Below are 21,806 nucleotides of genomic sequence, written 5' to 3' on the forward strand. Positions count from 1 at the left end.
CACAGGCACAGGCACAGGCACAGGCACAGGCACAGGCACAGGCACAGACACACAGAAATAAAAAACAAAAATAAATCTTTAAATCATCATGAACAGGAGTCCCATAAGTAAGAGAAGTAATGGGTTGGTCAGTGTTCCAGCATTCGTGGAAAAACTCTAACCTGTTTTTTAAAATGTGTATGTCAAAGAAGCATTCTTCAATGGTACAGCCAGCCCTTGTGTCTGATGAAACAACAGAAATAAATCTGTTGAGAAATATCTTTTGTTCAGCATGGGAGCTTCCCAATATGTGTCGAAGGCCAAGATGAAAACTTCACTAAACATCCTCACGAGGACCACTTGTATCTAACTGGACAGGGCGTGCCTAGAAAGACCCTGCAGGTGCTTGGCTCTCTAGAGAAAGATGCCAATGAGCATAAATCCGAGCACATGAGGCATCCTGGTAAGCACCAGCATTATGATGGCTGAGAATATCCTGAGTCGGAATTCTTAAGGAACTGGAGCTCCTGTCTAGTTACGGGAAGGAGCTACCGGCTAGTTGGGGGTGGGGAGAGAAATCTATCCAAATCAGCTAACTTTGATCAAAATAAGACACTGTTCATTTTACCATTCTGCCCAGGATACTGTTAAAAACTGAAAAAGGAAAAGGCAGAAGTTGTCTTTGGGGAATAGCAGTACAATGCTCTCGGAGCACCCTCTGGAGGCCAGAGGAAGGTGTCACTTCTAAGAGGAAGAAAGAAACTGGTGAATATCTGACCTGTAATAGCTTAACTCCTGTCATCAAGAAGACATGGGAAATGAGCATCGCTTAACAGTTTGAAATATACGAGAAACCCAAGCAGTGTACAGCAAAATTCTCAAATAAGTTTGCTACTTCGTTTTCCAAAAGCCTTGATCAGCAGGCTTTCTGCCTACATTCTGAATTCTTGGGGAAACTTAATGCAGAGACATTTGTGCTTGTTCCTATTCCTGTGTGTACAAGGATGCATGCATAGGCATAGGCAGGCATGGGGAAGACAGTAGATAGTCCTCATGGGCCATAGAATTTTTTTTTTTTTAGTCTGTCACTGGCATGGGACTTGCCAGGAAGGCTGGCTGGCCAGAAAGCCCCTGGACTGGCCTGACTCCACCTCCCCAACACAAGATTCATATGCAGACACCACCAGGCTTATTTTTAATGTGGACCCTGGAGAGCAAACTGAGGTCTTCATGCTTGCAAGATATTTTTAATATTTAGAAGAAGCAGATTTATATGTGATTATTCATTAATAAAATACAGTTTTGCAAACAAAAGAGTAGAGTGTAACCTAAATCAAAAAGCTTTTAAAACTAGTTAGCTTCATGTTTAATAAACAGAATGAACTAAGCTAGGTAGTGTTTTGTTTTGTTTTGTTTTGTTTTCTTCACACCTCACATCTTCTAAAGCAACAAACAGTGACATCTATTGGTATTTTGGTAGCTCGATTTTTGTTCTTTCATGTCAGCCAATTAAAACTCTTGCAGATACAAAACCAATTAGGATGGGCAGAAATGCTTCTTGATGCTTTAGGGAAAGTTAGCTTTATGCATATTAACAGTATACTTAGGAAGTATATTTTCACTTGGTAGGAATAAAGTAAAATAATATAATTTAATTTTTTTCTTCTTCTCCTATTTGTCAAGGGTCAGCGTTTGAGGATTAACCAAACAAGAGAAGTGCAGTTATCACTTCTTGGAGCAAATTTGATAACTCCCCCCCCCAAATCCTGACAACATGGTGTGATTTTTTTTCTCTTGTGATAGAAGTCAGTAAACTATCAGCATTGTTAAATTCCAACTTAATTTGTTTCTTTGGTAAAAGGTAATATGCCTGGTAAAAAGCACTTCTATTCCCCACACCTGAAACATGACATAAAACCATTCTAGTGAGACTGGAAAGGGGGCAAACACTGAGAAATGTGGATTTACTGTATTGCTTGTTTTGCATCAATTTCAAAATACCTGCACCAGGGTGTATGAATTTTACATTGATTGTCACTCCTGATAAAGATATCGAAGAACATGTAGATACATACTTTGTGTCTTTGTGGCCTTAAATTATGCAAGTCCCAAGAGAGAAGACTACATATTCTGTACTACCAAAAGGAGGTTTGAACAGCAACTCGGAAAGCATTGCCAGAAAAGGAATCGGGTTTCAAAATCTTGCAGCTTGAAACCTCAACATTTTCCTGCCAGATAAAATCCTGTTGCACCTCGGTCTACTTTCAATATTTAGATTGAGCTCTGCAATGTTTTCATAATACATGTATGCAGTTATGAAACTTGATGTACTCACTTTTCTCTATCTTTACAGGTAGTGCATATTAATATTTATATCCACTTTAACCTGAGGTCACCACTGGGTTTTCCTTCCCATAAAAGGAAAATTCTGAAAATTATGTCACATATCCTTGCAAACAATTCCTTCCTTGAGTAATCTGATAAAGAAAGCTTATATTGACTGTGTACTGATTCCCTGTTGGGCAATAGTCAGCATGCTTTCCTGGGTTATCTTGTTCACACTCCAGAGAGTCAGGAACTATCTCCTCTTTACAAAATAAGGAAACTTAGGCACAGAAAGATTAAGTAACTTTCCCATGAATTTACAACTAATGGGTGTTTGGTGATGCTAGCATTTACATCCAAACAGTCTGTCTAGAGAACTATGGGCCAGGACTTAGTTCTGCCAAACGTTAGGATACTTTCATATCTTCTGTTTTAAAAATGATATAATATACAACGCATGTAAGACACTGCCTGGAACACCAACAGTATCTCTATTAATTAATGAATAGTAATCTTCATTGCTCTGAATAGAAAAGGATACTGGGAATATATTTACTGTTCACATGATAGCCCAAGACTTTCTGATATTATATCTACAAGTACATGTGCATATATAAGTGCACATATACATAGACACACGTGCTAATAAGCACATATACACATGTACATATATACATACACATGTCATGTACATACATAAGCAGTGTATGTTCTTCTCATCAGTACCATTATCATTCTCTATATCACTCTCTATCTAAGCTTCCTTCCCTCATTCTTCCTGGTTTTTTTTTTTTTTTACTTCTTCACAACAAGTCCCATTTTGTTCTGTAAATAATCTTTAATGTTTTTAATAATTACATTATGTAAGCAGTTACAAGTAACCAGGTTGAAACAGATCACTGGACATTCCTTCTCCTTCTGTAAACACAGACTGCCCTGTTAGTGACGGGGCACTTTATTTCCAAGAATGTTTACAGGCACTTCAGCCTTTGGAGCCATTTAGTTAAGGAAACAGGTGGATGATATCATTTCAGGCGGGTACAGCCTGAGTCTAGCTATTAGGGATACTAACTTTCTTAAGTTTTCCACTCACAAATACCCCTTCCACCAAGCATGGAAAAATAGCACATAATAGTTCTAGATCTGAAACAGGTACAATAACAGATTTATTACAGGTCATTTAAGAGTCAAAACAATAACAAAAAGGACACTGTACAGAATATGAAGAGCATCAGCAATCTTAAGGACGGTCTCAAGTCAACTGGTAAACTGACAGGATAAAAAGAAAAACTGGTTTTGTAATTCAGGCTTCTAGAGGAAAATGCTAAGCTGAATGAATCAATCAGAGGCGGGAATCTGGGAGGGCCAGCTTGCAGGAGGTTCAGGACATTATGGGACTCTCGATACATGGATCTGTGACACAAAGCCCAGGATCTTGCTGAAGTTGCTTATTTTGTGCAAAGAAGAGTCTATGACCTCAAGGACATGGGACTCCTGTTAGCCATTCATCACAGGGTAGATAATTCTATTATCTGCAGCTACAGCAGTGTGCGGTTCAGTATTTGTTAACTGCGTCGAAATGAAGATAGGAGGGGCTGGAGAGATGGCTGAGTGGTTAAGAACACTGGCTGCTCTTCCAGAGGACCTGGGTTCAATTCCCAGCACCCACATGGCAGCTCACAACTGTTTGTAATTCTTGTTCCAGGGAATTCAACACCCTTAAATAGACATACATGTAGTCAAAACACCAATGTGTGTAAAATAAAAATAAATCTTTTTTAAATGCAGATAGGAAACACAGCCAGGTCTGTACGACCCACCGACTTGATCTGTCAATACAGCAGTTTAAAAGGTGTTTTTCTCCTAAAGAGTTCCCACCAACATACCTATGCATATGATAAAGTACAGAGCAGGGTTAAGTACCCTCAGTTATCTCTGCTGTTGATGTGATAAAAACTCAGCACTGCATCACCAAGGACACACATAGCACTTCAAAGGTTGTTTTAAGGAAAGGTTGACACTTTGTGCTGAAGGTCACCAACCCAGGAACAATTCAAGAGATGGTGGTCCTTTTAAATCCTAAATTTGGCTGCCTGGCAAATGTGAAGGCAATTGATGATTCCACAGACCCACAGGCCAAAGGAAAGATCCAGAACGAGTGTGGATTTACCACACCTATCACCAGGGCTATTAGCTCTTCATCTTCAATGAGGAAAATCAGGCTGGAACTTACCATTAGAAGGAAAGGTGACAAAGCAAAAGCAGAAACAGCATACTCTAAACAGGACTATCCGATGCCCTGTATTTCTACATAATGCAAAATTCAAGGTGACTATTTGCAAATCAGATGAATAAATACTCTTAATCTGGTTTAATCTGTTGATGGTATCCTAAACGGGGTACAAATTTCTTGGGGGGGGGGAGCAAAGTGTCTCTCCGTTCTCCCATTCCACCTCCCAATCATATCATGACAGGAAACAAACTAAAATCTAGCCACACAGACAACTTCATCCCAATTTTTTTTTCTGGGAAAATGAGAAAGAAATGTCATTGAGTCTGGTTAAGTGAGAGTCACAGCTCTAGGGTTTCAAATACTCAAGGGAGCCAGCAAAGAAACTCTAGACTTCTCTAAGAACATTAGGAGTTCTGAGACAGATGCCCACCTGGTGAGTCAGGGCTGCAGACAGCCCTGAGACTTCTCCTAACCTCTCCTCACCTGAACCACTGCCTTCACTAAAACATCTCAGGTATGGTGTAGACTTGAGCCCTTGTTGAGAGATAAGCTTGCTACTGAAAGGGATGCTAGTCAGACCACCACCCCATCTTGTTCCAGGAGAGCATCTAAGTCAGCTCTCAACCCTTCCTAATGCTTGAACCCTTTAATTCAGCTCCTCAAACCATAAAATTATGTTGTTGCTACTTAGTATCTGTAATTTCGCTACTGTTATGAGTCTCCTGTGAAGAGTCCTTTGGCCCGCTGAAAGGGTCGCGAACCACAGGTTGAGAACCATAGATCTAGGCAGCCCATGCAAGCAAGCAAAGTAAATAAAAGCTACAAGTGGTGACAAGGGAAACAGAAAGTTCTGTCTATCTTTACGGTTCTGTGTCTCTTTAACAAACTCTGATGACATTAATCCAGATCCACGTTTCACACTTTGTTGAGTGTAATGTTGTAGTTAATCTCCAAAATATACAGTAAAATATTAGGAAAACATCCGTCTACCTTCAGGAAGGCTCATGCAGGGTAATCAAGGTGAAACTGATCAGCAGTGCCTTTTATGCAGTCACAAGAACGAACGGGCCAGGGGCTAAACAATTACTCTCTGTTCAGTTTCTGCTTTGTTCTAAACCTTGCTTAGGGGCTCTGCCAACAATCCAGGTTCTGAAAAACGCCGAGCGAATCCAAGGGGCGTACTAAGAAAATGCGGTTTGTTTTCTTCCTGCACGGAGCAGAGATACTTCTGCTCATCTCCTCTCGGCACAGACTACACAAGTGTGGCTAATTTCCCAGAAGTACTTCATAATATATGTGTTGGGGGGGTGCTCTAAGAGACACAAGGCATCCAGATCAACCGTAGGGGGACCGCAGAAGGAGGGTAAAGACCCTCTCATGAGCCACCCCTTAAGCATCTATTTAGCAACTCTTTGACAAGTTTTGGTCTCAGGCGACCTTTCATGCCTCCTCTGACCAAGTTAATGCAATAGCCTTTCCTGGGGATAGCTAGGGTGGCACTGTCAATTATATTACGCTCTGATGGTGGATTAAAAAGATCGGGTAACAAAAATCCTTAACTTCCCCCTCCCCCTTTTTTCATTCTATATATATATATATCTGGCAAGCAATGGGGTTCAAATATTGGGATAAACTGTTCCTTTCTGACGTCTCTTGGGACACTAAACTAGCCATCTTTATCAGGGTAGCCCTGAAAACTTGAACAGCCAAAACCAAATTTATTCAGAGCCGACCTGAATCTTGGCATCGGGTCGGGTTCTGCGTGCTTCGCTGACCATTAGGAATCCCTCTCAGCTGCCCTGGGTTTCCCTATCGCCGCACGCAATCAGGGCGATCCTAGGCTCGCACGGCGGCTGTCCACCGCTTCCCTCCGCCCACCGCGCCGACGCCCGGGCGCCCACGCCACCCTTTCCCCGACCACCCTCTGCGCAGCCCCGGGGCCCACGCGGCGGGGCTCAGGCTCTCGGACCCCGAGCCGGTTCCCGCTTCTCTCGCTAGAGGGCAGACGGGGCCCACGCAAAGCCCTCGGGCCGCAGGGCACGCGCAGCCAGCAGGGATCCCGCAATCGGAGCCGCACTCCGGGTCTGGGCTCCGCGACCGATGCGGGGGCCAGGGGCAGAGCCCGGGAGCACGGCGCAGGCGGACCTGGAGGGCACGGGAGGGACAGCCAGCAGTCTCGGGGTGCGCGCAGCGCTCGGGCACCAGGTGGAGACGGCGCCCGCACGGCAGCTCGGGGACCGGGTCAGGCGCCAAGAGAGCTGCTCGGGGACGCACGGGACGGGGCTAGGTGCCCGTCTGGTAGCAGCAGAGAGGCTGGCACTCACCTGGGCTCAGGTCGCCCTCTCCCGGCGCGGGCTTCCCGCGGGATCCCCGGTCCTTCTTCTTGCCCTTCCCCTTGCTTTTGCCTTCTTTGCGCTCAGACATCTCGCTGAAGATGAGCGCTCTACGCGGACCCGGCTGGGCGACGGTGACGGTGACGCGCGACAAGTTTGGTCCAAGGGCTTGCAGAAAAGTTTGTCCCCGGAGGGAAAAGCCAGCGGCCGGGCTGCGCGGGGGCGTCGCCTGTCGCCTACAGAGAGCGGCGTAGACTGGATCACCTGGAGCGTCCGCTACGTCTCGGGGTGTCTCGGGGCTACTCTGGTGTCCCAGGTCCCGCCGCTGCCGGTTCTGGAGTGGCCTCGCTCCGGTGGCCTGTCTCGCTCTCTTACAACCCGAAGAGGGAAAGGTGCTCACAGTCCGGGTCTACGCTCGCATCTCCCGGCAGCTGCCGCCGCTGCGCTGCGCTCCTCTCCTGCTGCCCGCGCGGCCCGGAGTTCCCACAAGTTTTGGGGAAGTCCTAGCCGGCTCTTTTTCAATTGCCCGCAGGTTGGACGCAGGCGCCTCCTTCGCACCCTCCCCTCGCCTCGCCCCCTCCCTCTTCCCCACCACACCCCCACCCCGAGGCGCGGACACGCCACCGGGAGGAGCCTGAGCTGGGCGATCGCGGCTCAGCCCCTTTCTTCTGGCAGCCCGGGCCAGGCTAGGGGCGGCCGAGCCCAGCGGCTGCCGGGAACTCCCGATAGGGGTCGCTGGAAGCTGCGCTGACAATGTCGTCGCCGCTGCCGGACTGAACCGAGTAGTCTGGAGAGGCCAAGAAGGGACCCTGGTGCTCGCAGTCCCTGGCAGGCTGCGGAGCTGATTTATGCCTTGAAAAGTGTGTGTGGGGTGTGGTGGGGTGGGGGTCGGGTGGGGGAAAAATGAAGAAAAGTTTGCAACCTTAGCACCTGCTCCACAATGAAAGCTCCGGAGACCTGGAGCCCCGGGGAGGAGGAGGAGGAGGAGGAACAGTTGCTATTCCCCAGAAGGGTTCAGAGTTCATTTCTCTCGCGCTTTAGGGAAGTTTCCCTCTGGCACTAAGGGCGAAGGTGCAGTCTGGGGTGGAAGGGAGTTTGAGGTACCCAGGAAGGCTTCTGTGAACTTCAAGCATGAACAGCTTGCACTTCGTACATCTGCCACTTGAGCATGTGTCTGCCTCCCTGTTCTTAGTAGAACGACTATTGGATTTCCCATCTCCATTAAAAAAAAAAAATACTCTAGCTTCTTACTAAGCACACGTATCTCTTACTACGACTAAATTTCCAAAAGAACTGATGAGCCATAGTCACCACTGACAGTAACATGTCTAAAGTGTGTGTGGGTATGGGTCAGATCCGGGAGTGGGGAATGAGCTGGGACGATGGAACTATGATGCAGTCCAGACCCTTAGTTCATTAATCACACACACACACACACACACACACACACACACACACATTAGACTTTCTGAGAGCTGCTGGTGTATCCAGGTGGAGAACTCTAACGAGCTGTCAGAGGCCAGAGCGATCCGCACCAAGGAGTGATACACAATGTTCTCCATAAAGAGACGCTGTCATCAACACAATCGCGGTCAACTTAGCCTGCTCTTTTATGATCGTAGAGAGTTGTGGTCGAGAAACGCTCACAGCAACGATCAATATTCTCTACAGCTATCCCACTTTCAGGGGGGATTTGGCTCCTTCCTTGTCACTTCCTGGAGTTAATGCTAATAGACCCATTGCTGTCTACAGCTTTCTCTGTGTTCTCTGGCTACCATGATTTAAGTAAAGGTGAAATCCAGAGTATACCTTTCCTACATGGGTGGGACGGGAAATGGTCAAGATGTTCATTTTAAATCATCTTAAGAATCTTTTTCCCCCTACTTTAATTTTCACTGGATTAAGAATTCAACTCTGTAAGATGGGTGCATTTGTTAAGATACCTCAACAGTGCTGGCATCATTCTTTATTCTTAAACCTTTAGTGTCCAGACATCTTGACTGTCTTCCAGCAAATACCACATACCAATCTCCCTGTGCCAAACAAACAGCAGAACCCCAGGAAAGATTACGACTCTGTGGAAAGCACTGCAGTGGCTATTCACAGTGGAGGGAAAGTGGCCCCAGTGCCGGCTGGAATAACTCCACTTTCCCAGGAGGGGCCACTGCTCAGCCAGCAAGGGGCAGCAAGCCGCTGAAAGCAGAAACTCTTTCATTTCAGAGGGTATTTATCTGGAGGATATGAGGCAGTTAGAGATTTAGTAACCACATGTTGTCAAGCACCAGCATTCTAGAATCAAAGGACTGAGAACAAACTTGCATTTCAGAATTTAAAAAATAAATAAATAAAAAAATAAACGTAAGATCTTCCCAAATACTTCGGTAATTAAAACCCAAGGCTACAGGAACACCATCTATCTCTAGCTCGGGGTCTAGATACCTTACTTTCCAGAACACCTTCTTAGCGGTGCGAGTGTCTCCGGGAAGGTACGAGGAGACTACCCTTCCTGAAATTCTTCTGTTTGAATAAAACCACTGTGATAGGTGACAAACCTCCAAACCATTTTACCAAAAAAATATGACTGATGCTTCAGTAACTTCAGAATAAAACACCAGCAGTGTTCCCCTGGAAACTGGATGGATATGATCTGGATGTAAGCAGTAACTAGCATTACATGATTTTTTTTTTTTTTAACTTGGTAAGATGACAATGGAAGAGGAGGAGAAGTGGAGACAAGAATTGCAGTAGTAGGTGTTGACAGAACTTTCAAGACACCTGATGGAGTGTCATTTGAACCACAAGGCTGCTTCCTAGAACTATGCCTAGATTCTGGAATTCTATTTTATTCCCAATTAAAGCTGAATTAGCAGGAATTTTACTGAACAGCCATTTTTATTTATTTATTTACTAATGTATTGGTCAAGCCTTTATTCTTTATGCTATTTTGTGTTGATTTCTTCAGTATATTTTACTACATGATTTACAACCAACTGGAAGATTAACCAAAAGTCATTTTCTTTGAGAGTTAAAATATTTATGAGATTTGTCAAGACCTCAAAATTGTCCTTAAATTATTCATTTCTGTGGTCAGTAAGCAGCAAATGAAATGGTTTTGTGGTTTTAAAACTACCTTGGAACTGACTTAAGGACTGAAAAAAAAAGTATTCTTTTTAAAAACTATAAAAGCTGGTGTGACTATGATTCATTTTGTAATCTCTGAATTTTGGAGGATGAGGCAAGAGTACCACCACCAGGGGCCTTAAGACCAGCCTGAGCTTCCGAGGTAGACGCTGTCTCCATTAAAGAAGAAAACTGCAAACAACACAGACCAAAAATGTTACAAAAATAACAAGTTAAATAGAAAATATTAAATGTTAGCTTCAACTCAAACTATTTTAAAGTGAAATAACTTCATGATTTTAATGAGTTTGTTATGTATTGTTCAGCTCCTAGAACAGGTATCATATATGGCTTGCCAGCTACCAGCTTACACACCAAAGTTTCAACATAGGTCAACTGGCAGAAGAGTAGGAAGTTATGTAATCACCCTGAGAAACAAAGGTGAGGCATAAGGGTCCTCTATAAAATGACTACTTTAAGAAGTACCATCATTGACCACTGCAGTTTTCTTCAAGACTTGCTTTCGAGAACTCATAGAATCTACAAAGCTGATTGAATATGTTCTTTTAATAATCCCTTTCAGTTCTAATCCAAGGAAAAAAAATTAAAGGAAAAAACAAAATAAAAAAAACCGAATGTGATTGTATTTATTTATTTATTTATCTATTTTGCAAAACGTACATTCTTGACAGGAATAAGAACTAAACTTGAAACTCTGCTGACAGATACTTTTTGCTTTTTAAAAATAAAATAGCAAAGATTTAACTTTGAATAAATAAAATAACAAAGATTGGTTTTGAAAATCTTTTGTGACAGTGTTGATGTTGATAGCCCATGAGTTAATGAAAGGAAGAGCTCCCAGACTCAAGTCCAAATCTGTATGATTCGTTCATTTTACCAAGCGTTTCCTGAAGAAATGAGGGACAGCGGTAGAACACAAATATTGTCCTGTTTCATGTAGAACTTAAAATCTTGTGAGAAATACATAAAGACAAATTAATTATTTAACTCAGCAAGGCTACATACATTTTCTAAAGCCTGGAGCTCATAAAATTTGGGGAAACTTTTGGAAGGAAAATAACGCAGTCATGGAAATTTAGAAATACAAATTTGCGATGGGAATGGATATCAGAGTCTATGCTTCAGTACGAGAAGCCCTGGGCTAACTAACTCCACACACCCTGGGACAAACCAACCACATAGGTGCAAGAACACTAAAGCGGGTTGTGGCCATACACAGGCCTTGAAAAGTCACTAGCTTCTACTGACCCCAAGTATACTCTGTCATCTCTACTAGAGCTATAATATTGGTATAGGACAATTACATACTTAGAGATTAGATAATACTTTCACTCTCACTGCACATACTACCCCTATAAATAACACATAATCAAATATGCATCTGAAACTGAACAGAGTGAAAATGGTCCTGTACCAGAGGAATATGAGTAAAAGTCTGTGTAATTCAAGTTTTAAAAACAAAATACTTCTGAAAAGCATCGTGCCCTAGCAAAAACTGAGGTGATTCCTCTATTACATTTAGCAAACAATGAATCGAATTGCTAATTAATCACATTCTGTCTGCTGTGAAGCATGTTATACAACAAAATTGTTTATTTATAACCTCAAACATTCTAAAAGAGGGTGGCTAGGTGGTTCTGCTCATGTGACCTGAACAGTTAGAACATGTTAATAATCACCTTTATTTGTCATGATTATTAATGATGGTTATTTATGAGTAATAATAATCATCCCATGATCCCCAGCTTAAATAAATGATGCGGCTACTATTCGTGTTTATTTACTTTCTTCCCCAAACTCTGCTCTGTTTCTTTCTGTGGCCATCTTGGGAATTTGACTTAGGTCCTTACACATTAGACAAGTGTCATCACTAAGCTAAATTCCAAAATGTCCTTCTTTGCTTTAGTAAATTTAGCTGGTATCATATCTCTTTGGTGATAAGACAAACGGATAGGACAGTGTTTTTTTTTTTTTTAATACTTTAATTCCTTTTGAGAAAAGCATGCCACCTGTCTGCGTTTGCTTTCCATTGCTGTCATAAAACACTGGCAATACCCAGAGCGAGGAAAGGACTTACTTGGCAGACACCTCCCACCACAGCCTATGACAGAGGAAAGTCAGGGCAGGAGCCTGGAGGCAGGGACACGTTTTTCAACTACTGAATAACAATTCTTTCATGTAATTATTTTTTTGTGAAAAATTTAATAATCTGGTTCTACTGGATATGCATCTCCCTGAGGACAGACTATCTTATAATCCATCTCCTCTAACACCGCACGCATCTAAGCCAGTATATAGTTTGTTAACTAGTGAACAAGTTAAGACCAATACAATTTCTTTCCCACGTCCCATAAGACTCTAAGATACATTTGTGTATGTATTCTTGATCTTAGTTTACATGGTAATTGTGCATGTAATTACCAAGCATAGCGTTTTGTGCTAACTTCTGTTAAAATAATCTATCGGTTGATTGATTTTCATTTATTACAATCCTGGGGTTGTAACCCAATATACTTGCATATAAACAGAGAAATCCTCTACATATCCACACAAGAAGCCTTTTAAAAACAAATCGAAAACTAAAAATCTCGGTCTGAAGAGTTAGTTCAGCAGCTGAGAACGCTTGTTGCTCTTGAAGAGAACCTGATTTCAATTCCCAGCACACAGGGTGGTTCACAACCACCCGTAGCTCCCATCCGAGAGACTCTGATACCTTCTTCTGACCTCTGTGGGCACAAGGCATGCTCATAGCCCATAAAATAACAAATCAATAAAGGGGGAATTCAAACAATAAAAAGATAGAAATCTTCACTTACTGCTCCAGTCTCTAACAGGTGAGAAGGCAGCTTCCACCGAATGACAAAATGTCAAGGTGCTTTCTTTAAATCGCCTTTGTGGGTTTCACCTGTGTGCCATACTTACTGGCTTCGTTTATTCCCTTGATTTAAATCTACAGACACAGCATCATGAGCAGGCTTAATGACTTCTCCTTGCTCCAAGCCTGGAATATACAGTTTCCCTCTCTCTCAGATTAGGGGTCTGCCTCCTTCCAATCAGTGAATCAAGTAACGCTCTTTCACCATCTTGGAACTAGCTTGGATTTCATCTGTATGCCCCCCCTGTTGTTTCCCACTGTTCATATTCACACAGCAGATAAAAATGGTTTTCTCTGTGCATTCTTATAGCTCAGACTCTGTGCGCATTCAATATGTATCCACGGGAGAAATCAGATGTCTTGACGGCTTTTAAACACTAGCCCACAAGATCCTCTCCAAGGTTAACATTTTCCCTTTGAAATACACTCTCTCATGACTGGCAAAAAGTTCTCCCTATTAAATTTATAATGACACTAAAATATAAATTAAATGCTGTGAGTGATGAATTAGTATGTCAAATATTTGCACAGCAGGAGTAATTTAGCAGATCAATTCTGTTCTGTAGGTTCCATAAAAGACACCTGGTAGGAAGCATTCTAAAACAGATTATAGGAAATTACTTCAAAATGTCATTAGGATAGCTGGACAGCATGGGATAAAGAGCTGAGCCACACTATTCCACTTCTGGCCCAGGCAAGGAATAATACCACAAGTATTTTTACCTCTTTCACACATAATTTGAAGTTTCTTAGTAAAATCTTTATGAAAATGACCCTTCTGTGTTTTCAGTGTCTTCTTGGCCCAAGGCTTCACATATCTGGCTTGATGAGGGATTTTTAGATCCCAACTGGGACAAGAGTGAAGTTCTCAGTGGAATGTTCCGGTCATCTCCAACCTGGATCTAGGCCTGGATGTCAGTGTACTCTACAACAGACTGACTTTCAACACTCTATATGTAGGGAATTCTTCTGTGTGGTATATTAAAAACATGTATATCTTTCAAACCTCATTCATTTGGGAAAAGAATTTTACAAGTATTAACAACAAGAAGGTAAGCTATCTTTTACAGATGATTTAGTAAAACAATTAACCAACTTGACAGAAACCAAATGAATGTCCAAAAAAAAGAAAAAAAAAGGAAAAGAGAAGAAAGAAGAAAAACTGGTGAGCAACCATGAAGAAGACGATATTCATATGGAAAGTGTTAAAGTGTCTTTTCTGCTTGATCATAAAGACTGGGTTTGTTCCAACTCTTCCCCAAAGGTACAAGATGGAGTCACCTGTTCACCTGTGCACACATTGATGTGTATATGTGTGCCTGTCCATATGTGTGTGTCCACGCGCGAGTGTATGTGTGTTGCTAGGGATTTGTACATGGTAGAACAAGCACTCGGTCACTTAACTACATGCCCAGCCTTGAACCCACCTCAGTTATAAGACACAGTAACTTTTAGTCTCACCTAGGATAATATCCAATATACAGAAATCCTAGAGTTTACTCTAGTTATTCAAATGACTGCACTTGAACATGTTCAAAGTTGTATTTTTCAGTAACATTTCTTTGGCTCCAGATTGTACTACACTATTTTGGGATCCCATAAAACATTATACCCACACACCCAGATGATTTTAGTCCCGTGAGACTCAAAAATCTGAGACTGACTCAAACTAGCCCTGGTTTTGCAGTCGGGAAGAGAAAGTTATTTGCAATTTTCTCCTATATTAGCATGGTTTGACCCCAGTTTTTCCATCATTGTGGATTTTTCTAAAAGAAGGTGCTACTTAATCACAGAAAGAACCATGATTTTCATGACAATGACCACACCCCTGTGGCAGGAGAAATGGCTTCCTGTGAAGGGCATTTGCTGCTCTTCCAGAGAACCTGAATGCGACTCTTAGCACTTTACAATTGATTGTAAATCCAGTTCTATGAGAAATATAAAACCCTCTTCTGGCTTCTGTGGATACAGCATGTCTGTGTTATGGGTGTTATGGGTTTGGTTCTATACAGCTCTTCCACATATGGAACAAAACCAACAGCCCATGTTAACGCACTTTAATGTTCTTTTTTCCTCCAGTACCTACCTCTTTTTCATTAAACCATTGCCAAGGGATTCCGTTCCTCCTTGTGCGCACCTGTCCTGCCCACTGCAGTACCAGGTCACCCTGAAACCCATCTTCTCCATGCACAGTCTCATTTTTGTTACAAACATCATTCCATAACAGGACACTGTTTTTTGAGTCTTTCCTTTCACACCAAACACTCTTAGTTCTTGCTCTTTTATGCCCTCATGGAATTCATCGCTGGCTTCAGCTCCCATGAGTAATCTGGTCAGTTCTCACAGACCATGTTTGACTTCCTCCTGCCCGGGCATACTGATCTGTATCCACTCATTTTCAATTGTCATCCATGGGACTCAGAGAGTAGCTCATGAAAATTCTCCTTGTCTCTTTAGCTAAGCTTTTTATTTTGCCAGTTTTATGCATGCTGGCCCTTGGCCTGCTATTTAAAATGCTTTTCTTCGTAACTACATGCTAATCCGGTAAAATGTCCCTCACTGTCTTGAGCTCAAATGTTAATCCACAAATGTGTATCTACTGCTCTAAATTCTGTGTGGATTCCAAGACTTTCTTCCTTCCTTCCTTCCTTCCTTCCTTCCTTCCTTCCTTCCTTCCTTTCTTTCTTTCTTTCTTTCTTTCTTTCTTTCTTTCTTTCTTTCTTTCTTTTTAGTTGATGTACATTGGTGCTTTGTCTGCATGTTTTATGTCTGGGTGAGGATGACAGATCTTGGAGTTACAGACAGGTGTAAGCTGCCATGTGGGTGCTGGGATTTGAACCTGGGTCCTAACTGCTGAGACATCTCTCCAGCTCCTCCCACCCCCTCATCCCAAGACTATATTTCTAAGTATTTCAAACTAGACACATCTGAAATGCAAGGCTAAATTGAACTGCTCAGAAAAGATTCCATTTTTCTCCTAACATCTTGCTTCTCCTGACTACATCCAGACATTTGGTGCCCGAGTCCCTGGCCATTCAGCTATGGAGCATCTCAGGGCTCTCTCCCCCCTTCCCTCCTTCCCTCCCATCTTTTTTCCTCTGCCTCTCCCCTTCTCGGATCCTATGACATTCTTGACCTGAACTTAGAAGTTCTCCTTTTACTCCTGTGGTTTCGGTTCTCATAGCCAGCGATTCTTCCTCCCGAAACTAGAGCTAATCTTCTAAAATACAGTTATTATCTTGTCAGACCTTAGTGGAAAGACTCTACAGGGTTCCTGCTGCTGTACTTTGAAAGTTCTCCATAGAAGCTGGCCATGTCCTTCCTGATCTCCCTGAAAGGCAAATGCTCAGACTCTTTCCATCTCTCCTGTACATCTGGTGTTGTCGGGACACACCAAACTGTACATACTCTTATCTCTATAATACCAGTCACACCGTGGGGGGGTTTCTCTACCTTAAGTTTTTTCCTCTTATTTGTGTGGTAGGCTTCTATGCCATTCAAATCAAAACGCGTGTCTTCTGTTTTTTATCTGATGTCCCCAATGAGAACTAACTGATGCTGTTTATCTCAAATAATACGTGTGTGTGTGTGTGTGTGTGTATGTGTGTGTGTGTATGTGTGATCTAAATCAACTTCAGAATTTTCCATATGTTTTCTACATTTGATTTCCTCATAGCAACAAATACTGGTATAATGATTCCTCAAGAACCACCATAGGTAGATATTTTCAATTTCAGGAGATCTTTTACTTATAATATTTTATAAGTAAAATTAAATGTATAGACATTTCAATTTATTATTCATTATTTCATTTCAAAGCTATCTTCCTGTTATGAAGTAATGATACCCCAGAAATTATGTTAGCTCATTATATACATTATATATGTGTGTATGTGTGTGTGTGTGTGTGTGTGTGTGTACACATATGCCTGTGTGTGTGCGCAAGTCTCTCTCTGAGTATGTGTGTGTGCACACATGTATGCCTGTGTGTGTGCCTACCTCTCTGTGAATGTGTGTATATATAGAGAGAGCTGAATCTAAACATATGTAAAGAATTCAGTTTGTATTTAATTTTGCTTTACAGAAAATAGGCAACATTTGCCAAGTCTAGCTTTTTGCTTCAGTTCAGGCTAGACATCCAGTTGCAAGTGCATCGTTATTGAACCAAAATAAAAGAAGAATCATAGTTCAAAGTGTTTCCGAAACAAAGCTACTCACTTCACTATCCTACTTTTGTATACTTACATCAACTTCAGCCTTTTGCTTATGGAGTCTGCATTTGATATTCTCATATCGACACTTAAATAAAGATATACTTAGTATTCATGAGCATGATAGCTTACGTGTTATAAGGCTCATGAGAAACTTTATTTGTAAAATTTTCTGTAAAAATTAAATTTATGTATGCAGTCTATCTTGATCTCAATGTTCAAACCTCAATTGTAAGTGTAGAGGAAGCAGTACAGTCACTAGACACACCGATAATTGTGAGATAACCTGTAGGCATCCAAGAGCAGGCGGGGTCACTGACTGTGCCACAGCTCTGGATGAAAACTTGAGAAAGAGGAGCCTATCCTCGGGAAAGTTCCAGGCAATGAGAATTCTGGTTGGATTGCTTCGCAGAAGTGCATCATCTGTGAAATGAAGGTTATCATCACTAGCATCTGTCCGTTTGCTCCTGTGAGGCTCAAATAAGTAAAAACAGTGCTTCGACCAAAGTTGGTGGTGCAAAAACTGGCAGATCTTCTGGACGTTACTGTCCTCTGATGTCTAGTGGCCTGGGCTCCTCCCAACAAGAAGAGATGTCCCCAGCATCTCTTTATGAATTCAGGCCAACTTCACAAAAAGAAGCTTTACGCTTAATGAATACATTGCTTTACAATTCTAATTACTGAATTAATTTTGAATGATCCCAGGCCACACTACTGGTACTTATATCTAAGAATAGTAAAGCCAATAAAACCTTTGTATCTCTGTAGATTTCAGATTCGCTACACCACTTTAAATCTACTTCCCGAAACGAACTGTTTCTGGATTTTTCTGTCCTCCAAAAATCTCCTTATATCATAGTCAGAGGAAGCAGAGAGATAATGAGTTTTTAAAAGTTACTCAGACAAGTACGGTAGAGTTGTCCCTGATTCTAACAGGATTTATGGACACAGTGCAACAAACTGAGGCTTAAAAATAATTAGAGGAAAAAATGGTATGTGTACTGCATATACACAGTCATTTCCCACCTTTATTCTGTAACATCTATACAGGTTATATGTGTTAGGTATGATAAGTAAACTGGGTACAGTAAGAGATGACTTCAAGCGCACTGGAGAATCTGTACAGGTAATGTGCAAATGCTATGCCATTTGATGGACCAGCATTGAGCGGCTACAGCTTGCATATCCATGGAGTCCTAGAACCAAATATTTGTGGATGCTGAGAACTGACTGTACTGTGGATATGACAAATAGAATTGAAAGATGATGAACACAATTCTAATTCCTGACTAAACATATCCTGTATGACCTCCCTGCCCCCATTAGAATTAGAATGGTGAGAATTACCATCCACCCTAAGGATTCTGACCTATTCAGATGAGCCCTTAACAAAGGAAGTGGCCCTTTTATAAAGAGAAAGTTTCTCCTGATGGTCTGAAAACCTATCTCCCCTATAACCTTTAAGACCTTTAAGCCTTCGGGAGCATGAAGCTTCCTACAGCTGGCAGCGGGTAAGAAAACAGAGGACCTCATCTGACTGCTCACAGGAAATCATCTTACCCCGACTACCTGAATCATCTTGTAAGAAGACCTCAGCTCCAGGTCACATTAAAACCCGGTGAGCATTCTGAACATTAATCTTGTGAGGTCACAAGTATTGCTCCAAATTATACTGAGTCCAGACTTTTGACCTATAGAACTAGGAACTATGTTTCTTTCACATACTGAAATTGTCTTCGCTTTGGTAATTTGTAACACAGCAATAGCAAACTAATGCAGCTTTGTAAACACTTTGGCTTAAATAGTGCCTCTGAGAATAAAGGTTTCTTTGCAGGGTGGGAGGGGCATGACAAAAAGGAATGAGTTGTGACACAATTTGACTTTCACTGACTTAGTTTTTCGAATTTGATCAGTGGACACGATGATCACCTCTCAGGGGCACTCAGGCATCAAAAGTCCAGTCATATTGTTTAAAAATTATTTTTTTTTCAACATAACAGACCCAAGCACATGGAGAAACAACCTAGCAATGCTCAGACAGCAGGAGATCAAACTTGATTTGCAAATCCTGGCTCCTCTGTAATCTAGAGAGCATCTCTTCTCCCAAGGCTTCCTATGAGGACCAACAGGACTTCCAGACAGCAAGCAGACCCCAGAGAAATATATGAAGCTTGTACACAGGTCTAGGGAGGGATCTAAAGAGTTTCAGCTTTGTTCTAGTGGGATGGGGGAGGATATGCTTTATTTCTATTCCTCATGGGGATCTCTGGGCTATTGCTTTTCTCCCAAAATAATCAAAAAGATAAAGGACCTGACTTGGAGATGAACTGAGGATAAAGTTTAATATATATTCATGACATACATAGGTACCTCTGCAAATAACAATTTAGTTCAAAACTTTATCACAACTTAAGGATCTAGGAGGCAAATATATACAGGTTTCTCAGGAAGGTCCGTGGTCCGAAAGCACAAAACTTGTGTTTGGGAAAAGAGACACCAATGCAATACATTGAATGGTGCGCAGTCTGTTTAGGTACAAAAGTTTTCATCTGTGAATCTGCACAAACAACCCAAACAAACATCTTAGGAACCAGGAGAGCAGGAAAATGGTTCAAGCCTACAAGGTAAGCTTGCATGAAATGTTTGCCTTGCAGTTAACAACAACTGCCTTTCAACAGGATCATGTCCCTTTGAATAGGTAAATTTAGCCCATCCCACCCTTTGTGAAATCAATCCTTCCTTAAGTCACATTGGCTAACGTGTTTTCCAGAGAAAGCTGTAGTACATATTAAATACTTCCAAGAAGCCAAAGAAGTACAAAATTGTCACGTCCTGGAGCCCTCTCAAATCCTCTATAATAGAATAAGCTTTAACTCAGCCAAGTAGTCAATTGGGCAATGCCAATGCTTAATAAATGAATTGAGTGAGGCTGGAGATAGATCTCAATGGTAAAGTACTGCCCCGACCTGCCTAAAGCACTGTGTTCAAACCCTAGCACTGCCTCAAACTCCCAATTAAAAGAATACATTGAGCTTAATTTTGAGACATTGAGCCCTAATTTGGAAGGAAATGTACTTGAGATCTGAGCTACCCAGACTGATTTGATGAAATTGTCATCAGACACCAATGTTCTTATAGACCAGCAGTTCACAACCTGTGGATCATAACCCATTTGTGCATTGAACAACCCTTTCACAGGGATGCCCTAAGACCATCAGAAAACACAGATATTTGCAATTTATTACAGTAATTACATGACAGTTATTAAGTAGAAAATAATTTTATGGTTGAGCATAACCACAACATGAGGAAGTATTTTTAAGCACCACAGCATTAAGAAGGCTGAGAACCACTGCCATAGATGGACCATCAGGTCATCTGCAAAGTCATCACTAAATACTTCACCATGCCATCATTCTGTGATACGAGAATCAGTGTCTATTTGGACTTAACAAGCCTTTCCACTGCACTAGCCCTGTTTTATAGTATTTGTGAACAGAGGAAACTAATGGACCTAATCCTAGGAAGACCTACACTTAACTTTAAGAGTGCATCTGCACCCTATGACTAATCTAGTATTTGTAACTTCCTATAGTTTTTTTAAAGGGGGTATCCAAGTCTACTCCTTGAATTGGAGTTGATTAAAGGACTACACACTTTGAAGAATATAGTAAAAGTGCAGACAGGTTAGGAGTTCGCTAAATTGACCTTCAGCTAGACATTGGAGTTGCTACTGGAGTTCCTTTGTAAGGCACTGCAGTTTTGGATTAGTTTCTTGGAATACTGTCATTTTCCTTCCATTCCTACTGTGCACAGCATCCTCCTGTGCCCATGCTTTGAGCATGTGAGGTTATAAAATGTCCCCAAAAGTTCCTAAGTAAAGAACAGGTGAACAATGACAAAATTCAGTGTTCCTGTTTCCAGGTCTGACATCTGTGTCTTCACCAACACTGACAGAAATGGCCAACATTACAATTCTGTTTTCATACATTGCCCTAGACAATGATTCAAAGCATAATAGCAATTCCATCCCCCACCCCCTGCCATATTTGGAGACAGGGTCACATGCAGCCCAAGATAGCCTCAGATTGCAAGTATCTCAGGCTGACCTTGAACTACAGATACAATTGCCTCTACTTCCAAACTGCTGGGATTCTAAGTATCCACCAACACAACTACTTTAGGCTTTACCAGTAATCCAACCTTTTTGTCTTACATGGCAAAATTCCACACAATAAGGATCTTGCCTGATTATACGGCTAATATGTTTCAAATAAAAGCTGGATCTGGCTTCTTAATGATCATCCACATTAATTTATTCATAATTATGTGATAAGTTCTTTGAAGTAGGACTATGGGTTATAGAATCATTATAACTTTCATGGGACTGAAAATGGTTCTTTTAACTGGTAATTGTACTAAAATATTCTTTAGTTTTTAATGAGTATAGTTTCTTGGTTTAGTTAATTAACAGTGCTTGATTTTGATAGATATGAATAGTTTTCTCTCTATAGCTACTAAATATCATTTGTTAATTTCTTTATAAAAAGACAATCGCTATATATAACCCAAACTGGTCTGCAACTTGATATCTCCTATCTCTAACTCCTGAGTGCTGGGAACCTAGGCATGGACCACTGTATTCTGCTAATGTATTGTTTTTGAGACAATTACACTCTGCCTGGGCATGGTGGAATGTCCTATAATAC

General features: G+C 41.6%; 1 protein-coding gene across 5 annotated transcripts in view; it reads right to left on the reverse strand.

Moving 5' to 3' along the window:
- The window catches only part of Nrg1 (neuregulin 1), a 1,037,838-nt gene that overhangs the window by 194,818 nt on the left and 821,214 nt on the right, over nucleotides 1-21,806 (reverse strand). For 2 of the 5 annotated variants that reach the window (XM_028768309.1, XM_028768306.1), the window contains exon 1: nucleotides 6,862-7,044. The exons of 1 other annotated variant lie outside the window; for it this stretch is intronic. In XM_028768309.1, coding sequence (XP_028624142.1) covers nucleotides 6,862-6,961 — 100 coding nt within the window. In that variant the 5' untranslated portion in view covers nucleotides 6,962-7,044. Of the gene's footprint in view, nucleotides 1-6,861; nucleotides 7,365-21,806 lie in introns of those variants that run through there. 2 more of the 5 variants (XM_028768307.1, XM_028768308.1) reach the window with 2 other exon arrangements.

Source organism: Grammomys surdaster, unplaced genomic scaffold (assembly GCF_004785775.1).
Source record: "Grammomys surdaster isolate TR1022 unplaced genomic scaffold, NIH_TR_1.0 185, whole genome shotgun sequence".
In the NCBI taxonomy this organism is placed as follows: domain Eukaryota; kingdom Metazoa; phylum Chordata; class Mammalia; order Rodentia; family Muridae; genus Grammomys; species Grammomys surdaster.